Source organism: Scylla paramamosain, chromosome 2, assembly GCF_035594125.1.
Source record: "Scylla paramamosain isolate STU-SP2022 chromosome 2, ASM3559412v1, whole genome shotgun sequence".
Taxonomy (NCBI): Eukaryota; Metazoa; Arthropoda; class Malacostraca; order Decapoda; family Portunidae; genus Scylla; species Scylla paramamosain.
In genome coordinates, this window is record NC_087152.1 from 26,274,317 (window position 1) to 26,294,316 (window position 20,000).

The 20,000-nt window shown below is 41.4% G+C and overlaps 2 protein-coding genes across 20 annotated transcripts in view; one reads left to right on the forward strand and one right to left on the reverse strand.

The window, feature by feature from the left end:
- LOC135112375 (uncharacterized) overlaps positions 1-2,195 on the forward strand; it is a 51,440-nt gene extending 49,245 nt beyond the window's left edge. For 5 of the 7 annotated variants that reach the window (XM_064026803.1, XM_064026799.1, XM_064026822.1 and 2 more), the window contains one exon: positions 1,534-2,195. In XM_064026803.1, coding sequence (XP_063882873.1) covers positions 1,534-1,539 — 6 coding nt within the window. In that variant the 3' untranslated portion in view covers positions 1,540-2,195. The remainder of the gene's footprint in view (positions 1-1,533) is intronic. The other 2 variants (XR_010274316.1, XR_010274317.1) reach the window with 1 other exon arrangement.
- LOC135112409 (ran-specific GTPase-activating protein-like) overlaps positions 2,117-20,000 on the reverse strand; it is a 66,097-nt gene continuing 48,213 nt past the window's right edge. For 3 of the 13 annotated variants that reach the window (XR_010274364.1, XR_010274383.1, XR_010274388.1), the window contains 8 exons: positions 11,681-11,862; positions 9,346-9,520; positions 8,188-8,357; positions 7,629-7,731; positions 6,321-7,353; positions 5,769-5,945; positions 3,702-3,823; positions 2,117-2,867 (listed from right to left, as the gene is read on the reverse strand). Coding sequence is in view for 4 of the 13 variants with exons in the window: in XM_064026860.1 (XP_063882930.1) it covers positions 7,327-7,353; positions 7,629-7,731; positions 8,193-8,353; positions 9,346-9,360 (306 nt within the window). In the remaining 9 variants the exon portion in view is untranslated. Of the gene's footprint in view, positions 2,868-3,701; positions 3,824-4,092; positions 4,318-5,768; positions 5,946-6,320; positions 7,354-7,628; positions 7,732-8,187; positions 8,358-8,465; positions 8,532-9,345; positions 9,521-11,680; positions 11,863-20,000 lie in introns of those variants that run through there. The other 10 variants (XM_064026860.1, XM_064026850.1, XM_064026840.1 and 7 more) reach the window with 8 other exon arrangements.

Below are 20,000 nucleotides of genomic sequence, written 5' to 3' on the forward strand. Positions count from 1 at the left end.
GCATTTTGCGAGGGAATAAGCTGCAAGGGTGATTAGACTGCAGGTAAAGTGATTTAACTTGTCAGGTGAGAGAAGTATGCTGACCAGATGGTAAGTTGGTTGCTTGTTTGTCCAGGTGATTGACATCTGATTAAGCTTACTGAGGTGATAATTAAGGAAGTGAATTTGAGATTATATTATATAAGCACGTAAAATCATGTTGGATTGGTGTGTCCGTGGCTGCTATTTTGTGGTCCCTCTGCTTATTCGCTGTGCTGAGTAGCAGTTGGCTTGTTAACTACGATTGGTCATTATTTTCCTTTATTCATTATCACACACACACACACACACACACACACACACACACACACACACACACACACACCTACCTACTTACCTACCTTTAATAACGCTGTATGCACACCCACGCACTCTCATGCAGAAAATACTGATGACACAAAAAAAAAAAAACTGGTGGCACAAGAAAACTGGTGGCACTCAAAATACTGGTGATGAACTCAAAAAAAACTGGTGATGCATTAAAAAAAATTGGTGATGCACTCAAAAAACTGGTGATGCACTCAAAAATCTGGTGACACTCAAAAACCTAGTCAGGCAGCCAAAACAATGGTCATGCACTCAAAAAGACATAACCCCTTCTCAAACACACACACACACACACACATTTCCATTCTAAATTTGCATTAGACTTTTCTAATACTGCTTTGTTCTATTAAACTACTTATTTATTTATTTTTATTTATTTATTTTTTTTTTTTTTTATCCAGTTCACCTCAAAGTTGGCCTATTTCAAATAGTTCTTTTCCTAATTTGTTATTCATCTGATAAATATTTTCTTGTATAATATTTCCTCATGTATTTGGCTACAAAATTCTTTCCCTTATATGACGTGTTCATTATACAGTGGGTTTCAAAAAGATAGACTAGATTTGAAATTGTTGTTTCTCTGGAACCATAAACTGACTATGAATAAAATTAATAAACTTAAAAGGTACGGATCAAAGTTTAAAGTGACTTTTTTTCAAATTGTAAGTTTTTTATTTGTGTTCTTCATGAGCGCAGAGATAGAAATATTTAATCAAGTTCATCTTTCAAACTTGTGTATTAACTATCATGCCATTGAAATATCTGTGATGCCATGCAAATTTCTTCTATCTGGTGTTTTCTTCTACTCTGCATCATCCTTCAAATTTTTGCCTTTAAATTATAATAGGGACGTATTTATCAAACGCGCATTTCTCAGCTTCAAACGTTATACTGCCGTACTTTTCAGATTTTCTCTACCCGGTGCTTTCCTTTTTTTCAATTTTTGTTTCTTGAATATGACAGTATGGAATTTAGCCATATTTCATATTAAATCTCAGCACAGTTCCCATACCATGCAGTGCTTGTCAGGCTTCCTCCATTTTCCCATCATATATCTTGTGTAGTCTTAGTTTTGTAGGGAATCAGTTATCAAACACATTACAAGGAATCACAACACATACAACAAGCTTCATGTATCTAGGAACTAATGGTCTGTTTTCCTTGTAGGTGTGAAGTGTGCAGCTTCCACTTCATCATCCCATGAACAGCCCACAGGAATCTCTACCAGCACCTGGTTATTAAACAGTGTTGTCACGCCAGGCCCAATGTACTCCATTGCAATCAGGGAGTCAGGGAGTCAAGCTTCACCAGGAAAAGAGGCAGAGCGTCACCACCTTCAAGCCCCACAAGAGGTATTAAGTATCGTTGGGACAAAGCAATCAGGGAAGAGTCAAGTTGCAGTAAGAAGAGTGTCAAGAATTTCAAGCAGGAAGAACACGTAAAATTCCCTTCAAGTCATGGCGGGACCGACAGGCAACCTTCAACACTTGTGGAGGCACGAGAGCTGCAGGCAGTTTCACAAAGAAGAGGTTGCTCCTCACTCAAGTTGACGCAAGGACATAAGAATTGGCAAGTGTTGTTGCTCCCAGGCCCTGCTGCAAGAGTTCTCCAGTCCACTCCAGTCTGGGAAGGAAGAATGTAGCAAGTCCCTCTCTTCTGTATTCAACAACCACCACCACCACCTTCATTCAGGCTTGGGATAAGTTTTGTACATTCCAGCACTTCAGTAATAAGGAAAAAAAGTGCCATGTTTATATTATTGTTGTGTATTTATTCACTTAACATTCACATTAAAACAATAAACATTCAGTATACCATCTTGAACATAATGATAGTTATTTATGCCATGTCAATAATATCTTTGGCAAATAGTCTTTCTGGGAGTACAGGTCATGCCCCCAAGGTAAAAAAAAAAACTGATAGTTATTTATGCCATGTCAATAATATCTTTGGCAAAGTCTTTCTGGGAGTACAGGTCATGCCCCCAAGGTAAAAAAAAAAAAAAAGTCAGGATTGGCTACTAAACTAAGTTTAAGATACCATTTGCACATAGAAGCCCCATCCCAGCCGACACTGGAGTCGCTGCGACGGGGCTTCTATGTGCAAGTGGTATCTTAAAAGTTTAGAGGGCACAATCCTGTTTTTTTTTTACCTTTGGGGCATGCATGAATTATCAAATATTTATTTTTACACTATTATACCACACTGTTAGCTAACTATATATTTATTTCACATATATATAATAAGAATAGTCACAAATATTTATTTATTAGCAAAGACATACAAGTCGTACACAGCAGTGCATCCTGGACTAGAGACACTACCCTGGTGGAGTCAGCTGACATGTGCTGTGGCACCTGGCTCGACACTTGTACACCATCAGCACACCCAGTACTGGCTGCAGACACACTCCATTTGGCTCTTCACCTGATGTCACACCCTGTGACATGGCACTACTGGCCTGACTGCAGACAGGACGTTCGCCAACACAAGACAGACATCTGCAAAAGAGTAATGCAACTTGGGGAAGATGGAAAGTTACTAAGACATGAACTTATATCACACATACACACTAATTCTATAACTCAAATGCCGGCATTTTACTTTTCACAAACTTTTCACTCCCTTGAACAGCCCATCACCTGGCGCAAACAATCCTGAAACACCCCACAATTCATATCTATTTATCTTTCTATATCCATAAATTCCCCAAAAAACCTTATTTTTCACTAAACACCTTTCACGTGCACATCTCACAACAAAAACTCAAGCAACGCATCCTCTCCTCTTATTTCACACTGATCACTGCAGACCATTCCTTCTAACCCTCTTCAGTAACTCTCCACAACACACCACACCGGTAACACTCATCCATCCCGGTCACTCTTAACAAAAGCACCACAAGTGCACTTACCCAGCCCACACACTGCCTCTCTTGCAATCCTGTACCACTATTTTCACACTTACTGCTCTTCTAATCTTGGTAAGAGCACGCCTAATTTACTAATCTTATTAACCACCTCCCTCTTATCCTGCACATACATAAGGATTCATACACACACCATGACTCTCAACAATACTCTGATTACATACAGTTGAGGATTCCTTATCCAAAATTGTTGGGAGTGAATGAAAGTGGTGCATATTTTAGATTTCCCCAGTTTTTTTTTAATGACAACTTGCCAATTTCTGATACCTCCCATGGCAGTAAATCAAGCTCTAGTAATCAATTTTTTGGGGGGACAAAAACATGACAAGACATGACAATTAAAAACTTAGATTTTTAAATTTAGGATAGAGGATTCTCAAGTGTAGCAACAAAACACAGTGGTCACCTGAATTGGTTCCTGCAGTCACCGCCACCTGTCAGTCACAAGGTTTCCAGTAAGGTGTATTTCTTGCTCCTGAGTTATGGGAGCATCCCAAGCTTCCTTCCACTTCCTCTCTGTGTTACCACCTGTGGGGAAGACGCACATCTATACTCCTGCTGCATGACTCGCAACTCGGTCCAGAATTTAACCGTTTCACCACAACATTACACAGCAAAGAAGGCACAACAGAAAACATTGACATGTACATTTAACTCTTAAAGCAGTGGGCTGTATTGTAACTTGAAAGTCTCCACATACAGGATAAACTAGACTTTTCACTATGACAAGATATGATATGTCTACTCAAATAAGAAGACATGGAAAAAGTGCCAAATTGTCATACATGGCAACTCACGTGCCCTGAAGATGTTATGCTCAGTCTTTCAATCACTGAGAGACTGTCAGGCACAGTGGAGAGAGGTGTCTCTCCTGCGCTCCCCTGTACTTTTTTCCCCCTTGCCACTACCTTCTCGTTTCATCGCTCACATTCAATACCCCTTACATTACAATGGATCCCGGCAAGTTTAACAGGGAAGAGAGTGCCGTGATGGTGTTTGAGTCAAGGTCAGTAACTGTGGGGCTGGAAGGAAGACAGGGAGATCAAAGACAGCCGTGACACAGTTGGCCAGGGCTACCCTAGTGCTGGGCACAGCTGCCACTCCTGAGAGAAAGGCTAAGGGAAAAAAAGGAAGACAGATACAGGAATAATAAGTTGATGGAACACATGCACGGTGAACACTTAATTGCCACGCCATCTTTCTCCTGGTCAGAAGAGACCTGTGAGCTGCAGGATGACTGGGGGTGAGCGGCCTCCGTCCACCACCCGGGTGACGGCTGCTTCTGAATTTGCCATCTTCCTTCCTGTCTCACAATTACTGATCCCTTCTTGAACAAATACCATCAAAACACTTTTCTTCACTGTCAAGCTTGCCAGGACTCATTATGTGAGGAAAATTATGGGTGAGCCATCACATGAGAAGCTTGTACCAAGGGAAAACAGGCAGGGGAGTGTGGCAGTGTAGAAGAGGGGGACAGCTGAGTGTCATTGAAGAAGAGGGGATAGTTGTCTGGAAGGTTGTGTCGAGTTGATAGATGGAAGAATTGATTTTTTTAGACAGCAAACAATAACTAGTTTGGTCTGCCCCAGTTAGAAATTTTTGAGAGATCAGAAGTGAGGTGTTCTGTGGCTTCCCTGCGTGAACTGTTTACTTCCTGAAGGGTTGGATGTCTATGAAAAGACATGGATAAGTGCGGGGTGGTATCATCAGTATAGGAGTGGATAGGACAACAAGTTTGGTTTTAGAAAGTCACTGATGAATAATAGGAAAAGTGGGTGACAGGACAGAACCCTGAGGAACACCACTGTTAATAGATTTAGGAGAAGAATAGTGACCGTCTACCACAGCATCAATAGAATGGTCAGAAAGGAAACTTGAGATGAAGTTACAGAGAGAAGGATAGAAGCCGTAGGAGGGTAGTTTGGAAATCAAAGCTTTGTGCCAGACTCTATCAAAAGCTTTTGATATGTCCAAGGCAACAGCAAAAGTTTCACCAAAATTTCTAAAAGAGGATGACCAAGACTCAGTAAGGAAAGCCAGAAGATCACCAGTAGAGAAATAATGAGTGGTTAGTGTTAATACTACTACTGCTGCTGCTACTACTAGGGTCTGGAAGGGAGAGTTGGGAGTGTTAAGTGTATGGTGTTCCTGCTACTACTAATGCTACTACTCCTACTGTTATTACTACCACTACCACTAAGCTAACTAGAGAGAGAGAGAGAGAGAGAGAGAGAGAGAGAGAGAGAGAGAGAGAGAGAGAGAGAGAGAGAGAGAGAGAGAGAGAGAGAGAGAGAGAGAGAGAGAGAGAGAGAGAGAGAGAGAGAGAGAGAGAGAGAGAGAGAGAGAGAGAGAGAGAGAGAGAGAGAGAGAGACCAATTTTATATAGAGAAAAACATAAAAAAAAAAAATACATCAACAACAACAACAACAACAACCTCATTAACCTGTTAGAGAAGAACTGAGAGAAGCTTACCATACAAGTGTGGCTCTCTCCAGCAGCAGCAGCAGCAGCAGCAGCAGCAGCAGCAGCAGCCCCTCTGCCCGGCACAGCTGCTCCACCAGGCACCTCCACTGCTCCCAGCCGTCCTACACCTGTACCACCAGGAAGCTGACAAGGGCCACCTGCAGCTCTGGCACTAAGCTGTCTGGCCTGCAACACAAATCAAGATCAGAATATATTTAATACTGTACTTAATTCCTGCCAACTACTACTACTACTACTACTACTACTGCTACACTGTTCTGGAGTGCTAAAAAAATATACAATAATAACTATGACTACTGCTGTTACTGCAATTATTACCTAACAATAGTGAAGGGCAGAGAGAGAGAGAGAGAGAGAGAGAGAGAGAGAGAGAGAGGAGAGAGAGAGAGAGAGAGAGAGAGAGAGAGAGAGAGAGAGAGAGAGAGAGAGAGAGAGAGAGAGAGAGAGAGAGAGAGAGAGAGAGAGAGAGAGAGAGAGAGAGAGAGAGAGAGAGAGAAAAAATGGAAAGAAAAAAAACAATAACAAGTAAACAAAGAGAACCTGTCCAATCATTGACTTCAAACTGTAGGAAGAACCAAGCCTATATTTTGTGACTTGACTGGGACTACCCCCTCTCTGTAGGCTGTCCTGGCTGGCTGGGTGAAGCCACAGTCCCTTCCTTTCACTTCATTTGTGGTGGCTGGGGGGCTGTGGGGGGCTGGGAAGTGGGTGAGGTGAAGGGCTGTGGGTCTGGTGTGTCTGTGGTGGAGTGTGGGGCTGCTTGTGAAGGCTGTGAGACTGTTTGTGAGGCTCCTGTGGTGTGTGTGATTTTTAGGAGTGTTAAAAGTAGAAGGCCGGAAGTAGTATTAAAGTTATACTTGGCGCTGGTCAGACCTCATCTAGACTACGCGGTGCAGTTCTGGTCCCCACATTACAGGAAAGATATAGGTCTATTAGAATCAGTACAGAGGAGAATGACTAAAAGGATACAGGGGATGAGGAGTATTCCTTACGAGGCGAGGTTGAAGCTGTTAAATTTACATTCTTAAGAGATACGTAGGTTAAGAGGGGACCTGATAGAAGTCTTTGAGTGGTATAAGGGTTATAACAAGGGGGATGTAGACAAAATTCTTAGGATCAGCAACCAGGGTAGAACAAGAAATAATGGGTACAAGCTTGAAAAATTTGGGTTTAGGATGGAGATAGGAAAAAATTTGTTCTCAAAAAGAGTGGTAGATGAGTGGAACAGACTCAGTAATCATGTTGTTAGTGCTAGGACACTAGAGAGCTTTAAGAGAAGATTAGACAAGTTTATGGATGGGGATAACAGATGGAAAATAGGTAGGTATATTTCATACAGGGACTGCCACATGTAAGCTTGGTCGCTTCTTGCAGCTTCCCTTATTTCTTATGTTCTTATGTTCTTATGTATGTGTGAGGTATGTGGTGTTCTGTGAAGGGGCTGTGTTAGATGCTGTGTCAGGGGCTGTGGAGGGCTGTGGGGAGGTGGAGGGGCTGCTGTATGTGTGTCCGTGTGTCTTGGAGGATCTGAACTCAGCCACTGGCATTAATTCTGCCGCTGAACAAACTCCACCTGAAAAATAAGGAGAGAATTAATGGCTGGTGATAAAATAATAATAACAATAATAATAATCTATCTATTTGAATTAATGACTGATAATAATATAGTGATAATCTATCTGTCTGTCTGTCTGTCTGCTTGTCTGTCTGTCACCATATCAGGCTGGTAATCCCACATGAGGCAGCCCAGTCAACACACACACACACACACACACACACACACACACACACACACACACACACACACACACACACACACACACACACAAACCTAACCCAATCACTTACAGCCTTCTTCTGCTTGTTCCTCAGAATGTTAATGGCCTCCATGCCCCGTTCCTTCCACTGTGGGGGTGACTCAGAAGTGTGATAAAGAAACAGCTTGTACTGCCTGCAGGTGGGGGGGGGGGTTACGTTAGGCTGGCACTGTCTGCATGTTAGGTTAGGTTAATAAAATGAAGAGAAGTTATGTGAAGAACAAGGAGAGGAGGAGGAGGAGGAGGAGGAGGGGGAGGTAAGTAAGAAAGAAAACATAGATTGAGAGAAAATAATAATAATAATAATAATAATAATAATAATAATAATAATAATAATAATAATAATAATAATAATAATAACTATTTACCTGCAATAAGAAAACCTGACCTGACCTAACAATGATAAAACAGCAAAATTACCATCAGTACTTGACCTGCCCTGACTTCACCTAACAACAAGAAACAGCAAAACTACCAACAACATTTCTCAATAAAATAATAAACCAATAAAAAGCTCACAAAAATAATAATAATAATAATAATAATAATAATAATAATAATAATAATAATAAAAAAACACCATTACCAACCTGACCTGACCTCGAAACTCAGTCTTATCATTTCCTCCTCCTGGTCATCATCACTAACCACGAAGACCTCCAGCAAGGTCACCACTGGTTCAAAGTAGGGGTCATGCTCCCCTACTCTGCTGGTTGACTCCCACTCCTCGCTCACCACGCTGTCATCGAGGTCTGTCTGTCTGAGAGAGAGAGAGAGAGAGAGAGAGAGAGAGAGAGAGGAGAGAGAGAGAGAGAGAGAGAGAGAGAGAGAGAGAGAGAGAGAGAGAGAGAGAGAGAGAGAGAGGAGAGAGAGAGAGAGAATTAGGCTTGGTTGGGCTAGGAGGAGGAAGAGATGGGAAGAGAGAAGAGGAAGTCTAGATGAAAGAAAGAGGAGAAAGAGGAAGAAGAGGACAAACATACATGCATATACAAACAAACAAACAAACAAACAAATATTCAGTTAAGACAAGAAAAATGAAAAAAATGAAAAAAATAAAAACGATATATTGACACACACACCACACACACCACACACACACACACACACACACACACAAACACACACACACATAACGAACCAACAAAACAAACAAACAAAACAAACAACAAACACAAGAAAATGAAAAAAATAAGGAAAATATTTACGTTAAAACCATTTTTTTTTTTTTTTATCTAAACGAACACAAAAACTCCCCCACTCCCGCCCTCCCTTCCCTCACGCGCACGCATGCACGCACGCACGCACGCGCGCGCGCACACGCGCGCGCACACACACACACACACACACACACACACACACACACACACACACACACACACACACACACACACACACACACACAATTCCATACATAAAAAAAAAAAATCGAAAATACAATAAAATAAGGAGGCATTTTGAGCCATATTTCCCTTATTTCCCCTTGTCCCCTCGTCCCTTAGGGCTCAAGATGGCCGCCCACACCTGCTTCTTACTGGCGGGCAGGTGTGTGTGTTGTACATCGCTAATTAAAGGAGTAATTAATAATGGTGGGGCATCACCCTCGATCATCCATCGATTTTCCGCCATAACATCCCCGCCACCCGTCCTCACATATACGCCTATTTTACCTATTTACATCTCCCCACCGCCGCCATTCTCGTGTGTGATGATAGCTAGATGATGTGAGTGTAGAATGGTAGCCATGTTACCTTCTCAAGAGCCATGGTGTCGCCGATGATGATGGATAATTGTGGCTGTCTCTATCAATCCCCGCGATGCAATTTTGTAAGCAGACTCACCATCTGATATGGAAGCTCGATCTTGATCTTGATGGTACAGGTAGCTCGGGATCACTCTTAAGCCAGGCCTTTGGATCGGCAACTCCTGTAGAAGGGAAAAAAAGAATAAATAACAAACAGCATCATCTACAGTAACTGTTCGTACATCTGGCACGCCACATTTTCTCCAGAAACTCTTTCACCGCCTCAATCATCCTTTCATTCGCCTCTCTACACAGTCCCAGCAACAACACCATCCATTCCTTTCCTGTCTTCTCCACTCTTTCATTCCTATCATGCCCTAACTCAGTCAGTATCACTTGCATCATCTCATTCCTGTCTCTGGCATACTTCACACACTCCAGCACCACATGTTCCACCGTCTCATCCTCTCCCATGTCACACATCTGGCACACTTTGCTGCGGGACTCAGACCACCTGTAACTCCTTGCGTTCACATCCATACACTGTGCCCTCGCTCGGAAGAGATCACCGCCCAGGCTTCCATCATACTACCTTTCATACCTCGGGGCCCCTTTCTCCTTGTACCATTCCAGGGTCTTCTTTCTTTCCGTCTAATTCTTCCAATCATTCAGTCCCACACATTTCACTTCTTTATCTATCTCATTCTTCCATTTTCTCACATCCCAGTCAGCTCCCACTCTGCCTCCTCTTGTTACCACCCATTCACGCTCATTTTGATTCCTCCCAGCCATTCTCATCGCCCACACAACTTGTAAGCCAATCCTGTCTGTCATTCTCATGCACCTCTTCCACTATTTGCTTCCACTTTCAATGCACAGGTACACCTTCCTTGCTATTCTTGCATCATCCATTTTCTCAAGCCTAATCCTGTATCTAAATGCTCTCTCCAGTTTACAATCTTGAATATTGATCTTTGTTTTGTGTCTTTTGGGAGTTTTTTGAATTTTTTTTTTTCTTTTTAATGTTTTTAATATACTTTTCAAATAGTGTTGATAGTAAAATGTTGTGAATTTAATGGGCTATCATGGTGTACTATTGGTTTTGTTTTTTTGCCGGTAGTTATTTAGATATTCAGAAAATGTTGAAAGTATTTGGGGTGTCTTAGAATTTGATATATGATATGATATGATATATATATATATATATATATATATATATATATATATATATATATATATATATATATATATATATATATATATATATATATATATATATATATATATATATATATATATATATATATATATATATATATATATATATATATATATTTTTTTTTTATCTCTTTATTAACTAACTTGTAATTGGTGATGGTGATAGTCAGAGATGAGGAATTTAATGGACTATCATGGTGTACTACTACATTTTGTTTTCGTCTGTTAGTTATTTAGATATTGTGAAAAATGTTGAAACTATTTAGGTGTCTCAAAATTAGAATTGCTATATATTTTTCAACTTTTATTCTTATTAACTAATTTGTAATTGGTGATGGCGATAGTCAGAGATGAACAATTTAACGGACTACCATGGTGCACTATTAGTTCTGCTTTTTGACTGATAGTTTTTTAGAAATTTAGAGAAATATTATAGAAAAGTTAAACAATTTTTTTCTCCCTCCTCCTCCTCCTCTTCATCATCATCATGTTTCTCTTCTTCCTATTATAATTACTACTAATGTGTGTTTGTGTGTGTGTGTGTGTGTGTGTGTGTGTGTGTGTGTGTGTGTGTGTGTGTGTGTGTGTGTGTGTGTGTGTGTGTGTGTGTAATAATAATAATAATAATAATAAGAAGAAGAAGAACAAGAACAACAAGAACAAGAATAAGATGATGATGATAATGAAGACACACATATATAGAAGACATACTAAATCCTCCCTTAAAAGAAATACGTTTTCTCTAATTACGTCACTTATTTAAGAAACCATAAGGTCGAGCCTCCTACAAATTTACTTACACGTAAAAATTATAAATATAGCTCTTTCTCTGACTTCTCCCACTTAAACATAATAATTAGTAGTATTAAACATCACAGAATAGTAGATTTAAATAGTATATACAAGTGAAACTATAAAAAAAACTCGTATAATAGCAATAAACAGGAATAACGAAGTACAGTCTAGTGGTCCCTTAAAATACATACGTTTTCTCTAATTACGTCACGCCTTTAAGAAACAAAGTCGAGAATCTTTGCAATTACGTTTACAAAATGGACCATATTGACATTACACGCATAACTACTATTACTAATACTATTACTGCAACTACTTCTACTACTTACAGCCACTTCTATCACCGAAATAGTTGTACCACGTAACTTTCAGGTCTCCTTGTTCACCGATAGTCCAACACACTACAAGGGCAGCCTGATAGTCCAAGAAGTCACCACAAACGTGTGACCATTCACTACTCCTGCTACTCACTGCCATGCTGGTGGTGGTGGTGGTGGTTGTTGATGCAAATCTGATGGAGAATAAAGATAATAGTAGGTAATAGTAGTAGTAGTAGTCGTAGTAGTAGTAGTAGTAGTAGTAGTAGTAGCAGCAGCGTTAGTAGTAGTAGTAGTAGTTTCAAGACACTTATTCATCAATTTTTGACTACTGCTTTGACCCTTTTATGGGACTGGCATTTCAGTGGGCATTTTTTTTATTGGATTTTTGTTGCCCTTGGCCAGTGTCCCTCCTACATAAAAAAAAAAAAAGTAGTAGTAGTAGTAGTAGTAGTCCGTGTTTCGTTTTCTTCACCCGTGTTACGTTTTCTTCGTCCCTGTTTGCCTTACGCCCATCTTCGCATCTTCCACTGCTCTACTTTGTGTCCAGAAACAAGTCTCATTCTTCCTACTTACTTTACTGCTGTCTCTGCATCATTATTTTGTTGTCTTTCATTCCTATTATACTTCTAGTTTCTTCTAATCCCTTGGTGTCCCTTTGTCGCTTTCTGTTCTTCCTTTATCACCAGTTTCTGTTGTCCCTCATTCCTTTTTCTAAGTTTCATTAATTGGCTCTCTTTCATTCCTCTCATTTTATACCTTTAATTTATCCCTTTTGTAGTTCCCTGGTGTCTCTCTGTTTCTCTCTGTGTTTCTTTTATCACCAGTTCCTGCTGCTTTCACTCCCCTTCCTCTCCTGACCAGTTATTCACCACCACTCTTGTTTCTTGCCATTCCTCGTTACTCAGTCATTCTTAATCACTCCCTGTCGTTTCTTGCCGCTGGTTATCATTCTGTGTCATTCTCAGTCATTCCTAATGCCTCTCTGTGATCTCTTGGCACTCTTTAGGATTACGTGTCATTACCACTCATTCCTAATCATTCCTTGTCGTTTCTTGGCACTGCTAGTCATTCCTTGTCACTCGCAGTCATTTTTCACCTCTCTCAATAACTTTTTTTGTCTTTCCTTATCATCTCTTATCACTTTAAGTCATTTCAGTCAACTCCATATAATTTCATAATTTCAAAACACTCCTAGTCGCTCATATTTTTTTTATACTCCTCACTCCAGAAGCCTCCCAGCCACTCTCATTTTCATACCTCGTCACTCCAGAACACTCCAAATCACTCACGTTTTCATATCTCGTCACTCCAGAACACTCCAAATCACTCTCATTTTCATACCTCGTCACTCCAAAACACTCAAAATCACTCCCATTTTCATTCCTCTTCACTCCAAAGCACTCCTATAGTCACTCCCTGTCAAACCCTGTCACTCCTTGTTCATCTCCACCATCTCCAGACACTCCCCAACCCCTCCTAGTCTTTCAGTCACTCGTACTCACTCCACACGCCTGTCTTTCCTCATTTTTTTGTCTCGTACTAATACCCAACACACCAATGCTACCCTACTCTCTCTCCCCAGCCTCCCATCCACGTGTCGGTTTCCTCATCGTCTCCTTGCACTTCTCTCCCTCCCGTTCTCATCTTGATTACTGGGAGAGGCAGTGTCGCAGTGGCCCAGTCAAGGGTGCGTCTATGTTTAGCCTTCAGCCTTTCAAGTTCCGACTAATAGATTCTGGTCTTTTTTTTCTGTTTAACTCCTTCATTTGCGTCCGTGTGATGGAGGTCAAGTGATTTGGTGCAAAGGGCCTCGCTTCCAATTGATTTGCTACGTTTGACCTGCGACGCGCTGTGACTTGAAGTGGCGGGGAGTTGAGAGGTTTAAAAAGCTCCGTCCGTCAGTTTCCCCTCTTGACTGCTTAAGTGGCAAAGTGGGCAAGCGTTTAATTAGGATGATTTTGAACGAAAGGCTGTGGAAATCTTGCTACTCCCTTTCCTATTCTTTCTCCATGATTAGGTGTGTCTCTTTCTTACTCTCTCTCTCTCTCTCTCTCTCTCTCTCTCTCTCTCTCTCTCTCTCTCTCTCTCTCTCTCTCTCTCTCTCTCTCTATCTATCTATCTATTTTTATCTATCTCTTTATTTGGTTAACCTCTTCTCATTTCTCTTCTTTTCTTCCTTTCTTGTGTTACTCTTAATTTCCTTGCTTACCTCTAATTTCTATATTTTCTTATCTTCCTCTCTCTTCGTACTCTTCCCTGCCATTGCTTATTTTTCCTGTTCTCCTTTTCCTTTCTTCCTTTCTTTTCCTTTCTTTCCTTTCTTTGCCTACCTCTAATTTCGCTTTTATTATCTTCCTTCCTCTTCTTTATTTTCCTTTCCTTGCTTATCTCTCCTGTTCTGTTTTCCGTTCTTCCTTCTTGTTCTTACTCCCTTTCCTTGCCTATCTCTACTTTCTCTCTCATATTATCCTCCTCTCTCTCTGCTAACCTGTCTCTTCCTTCTCTTCTTTGCCTCTCATCCTCTTTTCCTACCTGTCTTTCTTTTTTTTACTCTTCCTTTCTTCTAATTTCTCTCTTGTTACCTTCCTCCCTCCCCCCCTTGCCTCTCATTTCCTCCTGTTACATATCTTTACAGTCTTAACGATTAACAAGTGAAAATTGGAGTAGCTTTTTATTCTCTCTCTCTCTCCCTCTCTCTTCTTCCTCTTCTTCCTCCTTCTTCCTCCTCCTCCTCTTAGACTTAATTCTTTATTACTTTCCTCTCAAATTCATGTGGTTTTCCTATACAACATTTTTTTTTTTCAGGGCAGTATTGGTTAGAGTGATGAGAGTGGTGGGGAGGAGCCTCTGTATTACCCTGTCTCTCCCACTAATAGCGTAGAATAGTTACCGAAAACAGTTTAGTAAGGAGCTCTGTTGCTATTTGGACTTTCTTTGTATTCCTTTGTATTCATCCTTTTCCTCCTCCCTTCTCCTCCTCCTTCTCCAGCAGTATAACCAACCAGCCGGACAGATAGACAGAGAGAGAGAGAAAGAGAGACAGAGAGAAGGACACACAGAGGAGGGTTTAGAAAAAGACTCGGGAAGAAAAAGTCCAAGACATCCTTTTCTTATCTTATTGAGTGTCCGTCTGCACGGCTCTTCAAACAACGCGAGGAAGAGCAGGAGGAGGAGAAAGAAGAGGAGGAGGTGGAGGAGGAGGAGGGGGAGGAGGAGAAAGAGGACGAGGAAGAGAATAGATCAGTGAAAGGCTTTGTGTTGAAGTATTTTTTTCTTTCTCTCTCTTAGTGGTTTAAAATTGGCGGGTAGTTACGAGGAATACAAAGGAAAGCCAAACAGCAACAGACCTTTTGGTCCTTGCAAAGGAGGAGGAGGAGGAGGAGGAGGACCACGAGGAGGAGGAGGAGTTGAAGTTGTAAAAACGTCACTGAAAAATCTGAGAAAACTGATAGTTTTTTTCCGTTCCTCCTCCTCCTCCTCTTTCTCTTTCTCCTCCTCCTCCTCCTCCTCCTCCTCCTCCTCCTCCTCCTCCTCCTCCTCCTCCTCCTCCTCTTGGTCATCTGTCATTATATTTCCTCGCCTCCCTGACTCTGGCCCATCGCTCTTCCAATCAGAAAGGCTTGTCAAGTCATCCGTTTGTCTGAAGCGTGGAGATGATGGATGATTGTCGCCTTTCAAACAGACACACACGCACACACACACACACTCACACACACACACACACACACACACACACACACACTCACACGCACAGATAGACACACACAGACCGACACTTAAGGTTCACGTTGAGTGTTAAATGAGTGTTTTTCCGTTTTTCGTTCTTGGAAAGTTCAATCATACAGGAAAGAATTGATTTTTCTTCTTCTTATAATTATTTTTTTTTTCTTTTTTTCTTCCTTTCAGGTCTCCTATTTCTCTACCTAAAAAAAAAAAAAATGACATTGTAGTTTTATTTAGACAATTGACAGACAGATATGTGTTTCAGTTCTATGTGTTACTTTCTTTATTATTCATTTGTATAAATTTTGTTTACTCGTGTATTTTGCAGTATGTGATTCGTCATTTTGTCTATAAAGTGTGTGTGTATGTGTGTGTGTGTGTGTGTGTGTGTGTGTGTGTTTAAGTCATTCCACACGCACCCCCAGGAAATAAAATAAAATAAAAAAGTTTAATTAACGCCATGAAAAACAGATTTGCCAAAGATAGCTTGGTCCTAAAGATGAACAAGCCTTAAGCGCGTCTGTTATGAGCAGCCAAACTTTTCTAATTAAGCTTTTTTTCTTTTCTTTTTCTTTTTTTTTTACTCGAGCATAAAATGAGAGTAATGGTCTCAAGATAAGCAATCATTGGCGATATCATTAAACGGCATTTAATTTGCACCAAGAGAGAGAGAGAGAGAGAGGAGAGAGAGAGGAGAGAGAGAGAGAGAGAGAGAGAGAGTAGAGAGAGAGAGAGAGAGAGGAGAGGAGAGAGAGAGTGAAGAGAGAGAGAGAGACTTAAATTTACATATGCATTGTATAATAAGTTTTAAAATTTTTCTTTTATCTGTCTTTGAAAACTCTTCTCAAACCTTTTTTCCCATCCCATCCTTCTCTCCTTCTCTTTCTTTCCTTCCCTTCCCTTCCTAAACTCTTTCCTTCCTTGCCCCATTCCTCTTTCCTTTTTTCCTTCCCATTCCTCCTTGTCCCAGTTCTTTCCTCCGTCCCCTTCCTTTCTTCTGCACTTTTTTTCCTGTCTTTTCCTTCTTTTCTCCATTTTCTCTCTTCTCTGCACCTTTTCTCCCTCTTCCATTCATCTTTTCTCCATTTCCTCTCTTCTTTATTATTTTCTTGTATTTTCCCTCCTGTCCTATATTATTTTTCCTTTTCTATACCCTTTTCTTCCTATCTTCCCCTTTTTTCTTCATTCCCTTCTTTTCTTACGTCCTTTTCTTCCCTGTCCCATCCTTCTTTCCTCCATTCCCTCCCCATTTCCTCCTTCTCTGATCCCTCACACAAGCTTCTCTCATCCTCCATCATCTGCCCTCATTGTCCTAAGTATTCCTTCCTTACCCATTTTCTTTCCTCCTAAACCTTTTCCAATCCCTCTTTATCTTCCCTCCGTCAATTAATCAGTTCAACTTTTCCTTAGTTTTTTTTTTCCCTTCCCTACTGATTTGTTTCCCCATCGCCAATTAGACACCACGGGAAAAATACAACGAGGGACACTTTTGTTCCCCATCAGCATCAGAGGAAGGAAGTAAATACCACTGATTGTAACAAAACATGGCCTCCTCTGCTCTCCTGGGACCGTCCTGGTGAGAGAGAGAGAGAGAGAGAGAGAGAGAGAGAGAGAGAGAGAGAGAGAGAGAGTGAGAGTGGGGGTGGTGGGGCTCGTGGGGAAGGGATAGAGATGGGGAGAATCGAAGTCAGTTTCCAGGGAGGTAATAGAGAAGGGGACTTTTTATGCAAGAGGGGCACTGGTCAAAGGCAACAAAATATATACCTATGAAAAGAAAGAGCCAAAACAGTTTAACACAAATGAGAGAAGTGTCTTTGAGACCTCGCTCTCGAAAGAATTCAATTTATAGGAAGGGGGAAATACAGAAGCAGGCAGGGAGTTCCAGAGTTTACCAGAAAAAGGGATGAAAGATTGAAAATACTGGTTAACTTTTGCATTAGAGAGGTGGACAGAATAGGGGTGAGCAAAAGTAGAAAGTCGTGTGCAACGAGGGCGCGGGAGGATGGAAGGCATGCAGTTAGCAAGATCAGAAGAACAGTTGACGAGAAAATAGCGATAGAAGGATAGCTGGAGATGCGACATTGCGGGGAAGAGAGAGAGGCTGAAGACATTCAGTTAGAGGAGAGGAGCTGGTAAGACGAAAGGCTGGTCTGGTCTGGGGGGGACAGTCTCGTTAGGGGGACAGTAACCTGATGAAGCAAGCAAACACGCGGTTCAAGATTGTCCCAGAAACGAGTAATCATTGGTGACCGTCCTTAGCTCGGGACAGGACCATCAGCTGGGCGGCGGCGGTAAGTGGTGGCGACGGCGGTTTGTGGTGGTAAGGTTATACGAAGAGGAAGAAAAGGAAGAGAAGTAAAAGGAAAAGCCAGAGGAGGAGAAAGAAAAATAGAAGAAGGCGCGAGGAGAAGGAGATGAGGAGGAGAAGGAGGAAAGCGCTATAGAAGAAAGAAGAGTAAGTAGAGAAGTAATGATGGGTGTTGGAGTGCCCTTCTCTCTCTCTCTCTCTCTCTCTCTCTCTCTCTCTCTCTCTCTCTCTCTCTCTCTCTCTCTCTCTCTCTCTCTCTCTCTCTCTCAAGTGTGTCGGTGTGTAGTAAATATTTAAGAGAGTTCTTAAAGAAAATAGATCGCTGAGAGAGAAAAAAAGAATGTCAAACAAAGAGGACAAAGAAAAAAATCAATAACTTTGCTTCCTCCTTCCTTCCTTCCTTCCTTCTTTCAACCTTTCCTTCAGCATATTCCTCCATCACTTCTTCCTTCATATCTCCTCTCCTTTAACCCGTTTACTCCTCATCCCTTTTACATTTTTATCTCCTCCTTCCTCTTCCTCCCTCCTTCTCCTCCTTGCCAAAATAACATTGCCTTCCTAATATCCTTCATCCCTCTACCCACACCCCAATATCCTCAGTATCCTTTTGTGTCCTCACGCTTCCTAACCTCCCTGCCCCCATCCTTCCCCTTCCTTCATCCTTCTCCATACACTCCGGCCCTCGCTTCTTATAAAACAGACGAAGACGAAGCCAAAGTCAAGAAGCCGAACAAACACATACTTACGAACGAGGGCAGTGGTGGTGGTGGTGGGTGGTGGTTGTGTTTAGTGATTGAGAATATTGGTTTCAGGCAAGTTGGTTGTGTGTGTGGGGGGAGAAAAATACTTATATTAAGGTGAGCAGTGAGACAGGTATTGGTGTTTGGGTCGTGATGGTAGTGGTGCTTGTGGTGGTGGTGATGGTGATGGCGGTTGTCTGTTCTCTTTGTGTTTTATTGTTTATTTATTTATTTATTTATTTATTCATGTCATTTGGCCCTTTTGTTTGTTTTGATTGTTACTATTGCATGTATTATGCATTAATCTATTTATTCGATAATAGTAGTAGTAGTAGTAGTAGTACTAACAGTAATAATAGTAGTAGTAGTAGTAGTAGTAGTGCTAAAGCAATAACAGAGAGAGAGAGAGAGAGAGAGAGAGAGAGAGAGAGAGAGAGAGAGAGAGAGAGAGAGACCAGAGGAACCATGAATCTATCAACTTTCCACTCTCTCTCTCTCTCTCTCTCTCTCTCTCTCTCTTCTCTCTCTCTCTTCTCTCTCTCTCTCTTTCTTCTTCCTACTATTTTTTTTCCTCTACTCCTCCTCTTCCTCCTCTTCCTTCTTTGCCTCTCTTCATACTCATCTTTCTCCTCCTCTTTATCTTCCTTTTCCTTCTCCTCGTCCTACTTCTCTTCCTCTTTTTCTTTCTCCTCGTCTTACTCTTCCTCTTCTTCTTCCTCTTCCTCCTCCTCTTCCTCCTTTTCCTTCTCCTCGTCCTACTCCTCCTCCTCCCCTTTTTCCTTCTCCTCCTCTTTCTCCTCTTCCCTCCTCCTTTTCCTTATCCTTCTCGTCTTACTCCTCCTCCGCTCTCACTTCTTTCTGCTTCCCCACTCTCTCTTTCTCATTAACGTTTGTGTGTGTGAGAGAGAGAGAGAGAGAGAGAGAGAGAGAGAGAGAGAGAGAGAGAGAGAGAGAGAAAGTATGGGCCAGTATTTACTGTACAATAGCGGTCTTCAACACGAGAGACATGAGAGCAGGCACGGCTGGCAGCGAGGGGGCGCGCGGCGTTTGCCTGGGAACAAAATGGCGTCCCATTTCCCACTTGTCGCTACTCACAATATTGGTGCTCGATAAGGAGTGAGTGGCGGCCATCTTGCAAATCAATGAATTACAGATAATGTGGTATTTGAACGTTAACTAAAGAAATACTGAATTAACCTAAATACTATATTAGTGATGGTTTGCATTCTCTCTCTCTCTCTCTCTCTCTCTCTCTCTCATCTCTTCTCTCTCTCTCTCTCTCTCCTCTCTCCTCTCTCTCTCTCCTCTCTCTCTCTCTCTCTCTCTCTCTCTCTCTCTCTCTGCGTGTGTGGACATCTGGTTCTCCTACACGTTCTCATCGCAATACTCTTCCAGTAAATCTATGAACAAAAAATATTTTTATAAAAAATATATTTTATGACAATATGTGTGTGTGTGTGTGTGTGTGTGTGTGTGTGTGTGTGTGTGTGTGTGTGTGTGTGTGTGTGTGTGTGTGTGTGTGAAGAGGCAAGGAAGTGTTTATTGGCGTTGTCTTACA